Source organism: Vicia villosa, linkage group LG1 (genome assembly GCF_029867415.1).
Source record: "Vicia villosa cultivar HV-30 ecotype Madison, WI linkage group LG1, Vvil1.0, whole genome shotgun sequence".
Classification (NCBI taxonomy): domain Eukaryota; kingdom Viridiplantae; phylum Streptophyta; class Magnoliopsida; order Fabales; family Fabaceae; genus Vicia; species Vicia villosa.
This window is the reverse complement of record NC_081180.1, coordinates 117,271,707-117,274,044: the sequence shown is the minus strand read 5'-3', so window position 1 is coordinate 117,274,044 and position 2,338 is coordinate 117,271,707. Positions and strand designations below refer to the sequence as shown.

The 2,338-nt window shown below is 38.6% G+C and overlaps 1 protein-coding gene across 1 annotated transcript; it reads right to left on the bottom strand.

The window, feature by feature from the left end:
• Window positions 1–720: 720 nt before the first annotated feature.
• On the bottom strand, window positions 721–1,197 carry LOC131652438 (uncharacterized). Its single transcript, XM_058922290.1, has one exon. The coding sequence runs from the start codon at window positions 1,195–1,197 to the stop codon at window positions 721–723; it is 477 nt and encodes a 158-aa protein (XP_058778273.1).
• Between the last annotated feature and the right edge of the window lie 1,141 nt (window positions 1,198–2,338).

Genomic DNA, 2,338 nt, shown 5'->3' with positions numbered 1-2,338 from the left:
ACATGCTTCAAACCATATTCATTATCAAACAATTCTTCCTCTCGACAACACCATTCTGATGTGGCATGTAGGGTGGCACAACTTCATGCATTATCCCATTTTCATCACAATACTTTCCAAACTTATTCGATGTATATTCACCTCCACCATCCATTTTGAGAATTTTAATCTTGTGACTGCTTTGCCGCTCAACCATGGACTTAAGTTTTTGAACACATCAAATACCTCATCCTTTCTCTTGATTAGGTATATCCATAGTTTCTTACTAAAATCATCGATAAAAGTGACAAAGTACCTATTTCCACCATACGAGTTGACTTGCATTAGACCGCATTCATCGGAGTACACTACCTCAAGGTGATGCTTGGTCCTACAATCTGCATCCTTGTTGAAACTACTATTGTGTAGCTTCCATTGCAGTCACTCTTCACACATCTCAGCTGAACTATTAATTTTTTGCAACCCGGTTACCATATCATCCTTTTGTAATGCGTCGAGGTCTCGAAAATCGAGATGTCCAAGACGGTAGTGCGACAACCACTCTTCTCGACTTGCCACTGTATCAAGAAACCTATGCTCCATCACTTTCAACTCTATCTTGAAAGTCCTATTAGAAGCCATAGGTGCTTTAAGGACTAAAACCTCGTTTTGGTCCAAAACGCACAAAATCTTATTTTTCCATGTGAATAATGTAATCCTTCTCAAGCAATCAGCCAATACTCAAGATATTACATTTAATTCAGGAATATAAAGCACATATGTGATCAAGGAAGGCCCACTATCCCTTTTCATGATAAAAACATCACTGACCCCGTCAGCCGCTAAAGTGGTATCGTCCGTGAATTTCACCTTATTCTTCGTGGCTTGATTGATTTTGACAAACAAATCCTTTCTACCTGTCATATGTGTTGAACAACCAGAATCCAAGTACCACTCATCACTATCTTGGACTCCATCTCGAACGGTTACCATAACGTTTTGCTCTGAACGCGTTTTTGCAGCATTTTTTGAACTGCTACAGCTGCTGTCCAGCAGTTGATTACTGCCATAATTCTCCTCTGTGATCATCACCAGAAACGTGTTATCCTCATCCACTTCATGTCGAGCAATCTTAGCTTCATCACTTTGATATTCCATTAGTTTCGCATTACAATCTCTTGCGAAATGACCACGTCTATGAAAATTAACATTTTGCATTACTTTTGTCAATTCTCTTGGTGGTGTTACCTTGACCACTATCTTTGGAGCTTCTCTCACCTCTTTCCCTCATTAAAACCTTCGAATTTTGTGAATCTTTTCCATCCAAATTCTCAAAATTTAACTTCCCTCTCGAAGCTCATTTTCCTTTCGATCGTTTACTCTTCTCATTGAGCCCTGCTTGCAACACAGTCTCCGCTTTAGCTTTGTCATTTCCCTTTTCATCTATTCTTTGTTCATGAGCCTTAAGACAGCTTTGAATCTCCTCTTTGCTCAATGTTGAAAGGTCCTTCGATTCTTTGATTGCAACTACAATGTTGTCGAATCTTGAAGTTAAAGGACGCAAGATCTTCGACACAATATTCTGCTCCAAAACAGTTTCTTCGTGGAACTTTATTTGATTCACCAAACGCGTAATGCGCGTTACGTATTCGTTGATTGTCTCATTCTCTTTCATTTGAACCAATCTGAACTGACGCTTGTGAGTTTGTAACCTCACTACTTTTGCTTTATCAGCCCCCTTATAAGCTTTCTTCAAGCTCTCCCAAGTTTACTTTGCCGAATCACAGTCACCAACTTTTTCAAAGTTGTCACCATCACACAAGAATGAATCAAGAAGAGTGCCTTGTAATCTTTCTTATTTTCTTTCTTGTGCGTAGCCTTCTGTGCATCTATAGCTTCTGTCTCAAATGGAGTAACTCTATTGTTAACCACTTCAAAAACATCTTGATAGTCAAACAACACCTTCATTTGTTTGCACCATTTATCATAGTTCTTTAAATCAAGGGTTGGAAGATTGGTGGGAACTCGGTCAATGGAGACGGTAGTCATCTTTGCAGCGGATTAAGGATCAGAATCAGGCTCTTGATGCCTGATGTTGGAACATACACAAAGCATTTTGGTGAATCAATGGAGAAAAAATGGTAATTAGAGAAGATGAAAATGAAAAAAATTATAGAGAGAGAGAGAGAGAGTAATTGAGATGAGGAGAGAAATTGGCGTTAACAACAAATGTTACAATTCAGGGATACTTATACAAGCTATCAAAAACAAGTGGAACACAAAAACAACTCAAAAATAAGTTAAAAAGCCCAAACTCAAACTCGTAATCGGTTACGCCTACTCAAACAGAAATCCAGAA